Source organism: Crinia signifera, chromosome 3 (assembly GCF_055691185.1).
Source record: "Crinia signifera chromosome 3, ASM5569118v1, whole genome shotgun sequence".
NCBI classification, from domain to species: Eukaryota; Metazoa; Chordata; class Amphibia; order Anura; family Myobatrachidae; genus Crinia; species Crinia signifera.
The window spans coordinates 138,623,758-138,624,904 of NC_139219.1; the positions used below are offsets into that span (position 1 = coordinate 138,623,758).

Sequence of the window (1,147 nt, forward strand, 5' to 3'; positions counted from 1 at the left end):
GAAGGTCATATAATATGTATGCAGATTATGCTAAAGAATCCATTTTATTTATATGCATCTCTCAATAATGACTATCTTATTTCAAATGAAGTGTTGCTAGCCAACCTCATTATTCCACATTTTCCAGACATACAATGAAATCTATCAAACTACATTTTTTTTTATCAAGACAAGTCTTCGCAAATATGTAGTCCAATGCAGACGTTTTCCAAAGGCAGATCATATGCTCGCAGCAAGCTTTTATATACAAACGAGTACTTTCAAGATCAATAGTATTGAGCAGACTTTATTGCAGTTTTGGACAATTTAGGGTACAAAAAAAACAAGCTATTGCAAAAGGTCTCTGTATAAAAATATGTTTTCGGTTATGGCTGTGAACATGATCTATTTTTGTCATTTGCAGACTCCAGAGAAGAAGAACAGACAACATAAGCACAACATTCATTAATCCTTAAGCAACACAATGTCGGTGTTATCATTTACACCTTGTAAAAGCATTTCTGCATCATATGCTATTATCTTCCTCTTTTTCGCAGCTTTTAGGGTTCCAACTAAAGCTTCAAATAGATTGGCACATTTCTCATCATTGAATAGTGTCCCAAACTTCACAGTCAGTTTTCCGTCACCACCTGCACAGAGAACAAATGGAACAAAGATAGGAAGACTCATCAATTTCTGGGATTTTTTTTTGTTTAGATAAAAGGATGGCCAGAAACAAAACAGAAAAAAGAAAAACAAAAAACCCCACATGAGCTCACTTAGAGGAAAACACATTTGCCCTACGAATATAAGTGCGTACGTTGGAAAATATGGATTTTTTTTTTTAAATAAAAATGGGAGTCAGATGTATCTGGAGACACAAACAAATGTCAAGTGTACAGAGCGTGAGCCCCAGGAAAGTGAAGGGTAGGGGTGTGCCTTGACAGCACGTTCCTGGGTCCTGGGGTTTCTGAGCTGTAGAAAACGTATAGATAAATCAGGCAGCCCGCAGTCAGACTCAGAGAAACCAACTCTCAATATGCAGGAATCTTAAATCTTAAGAACCCCTTGCAAGTACGTACAGAATAAGGGGGGGGGGGGAAATCAGTAGAAGGGGAGCATGAAAGATGAAAGTGAACGGGATCAATGAGCACAAACTTTGTGGTAT

General features: G+C 37.5%; 1 protein-coding gene across 1 annotated transcript in view; it reads right to left on the bottom strand.

Annotated features, from left to right (window-relative positions):
• Window positions 1-270: 270 nt before the first annotated feature.
• The window catches only part of ABRACL (ABRA C-terminal like), an 18,307-nt gene continuing 17,430 nt past the window's right edge, over window positions 271-1,147 (bottom strand). The window contains exon 3 of the mRNA XM_083174674.1: window positions 271-629. Within this exon, the coding sequence (XP_083030800.1) occupies window positions 445-629 (185 nt within the window). The 3' untranslated portion in view covers window positions 271-444. The remainder of the gene's footprint in view (window positions 630-1,147) is intronic.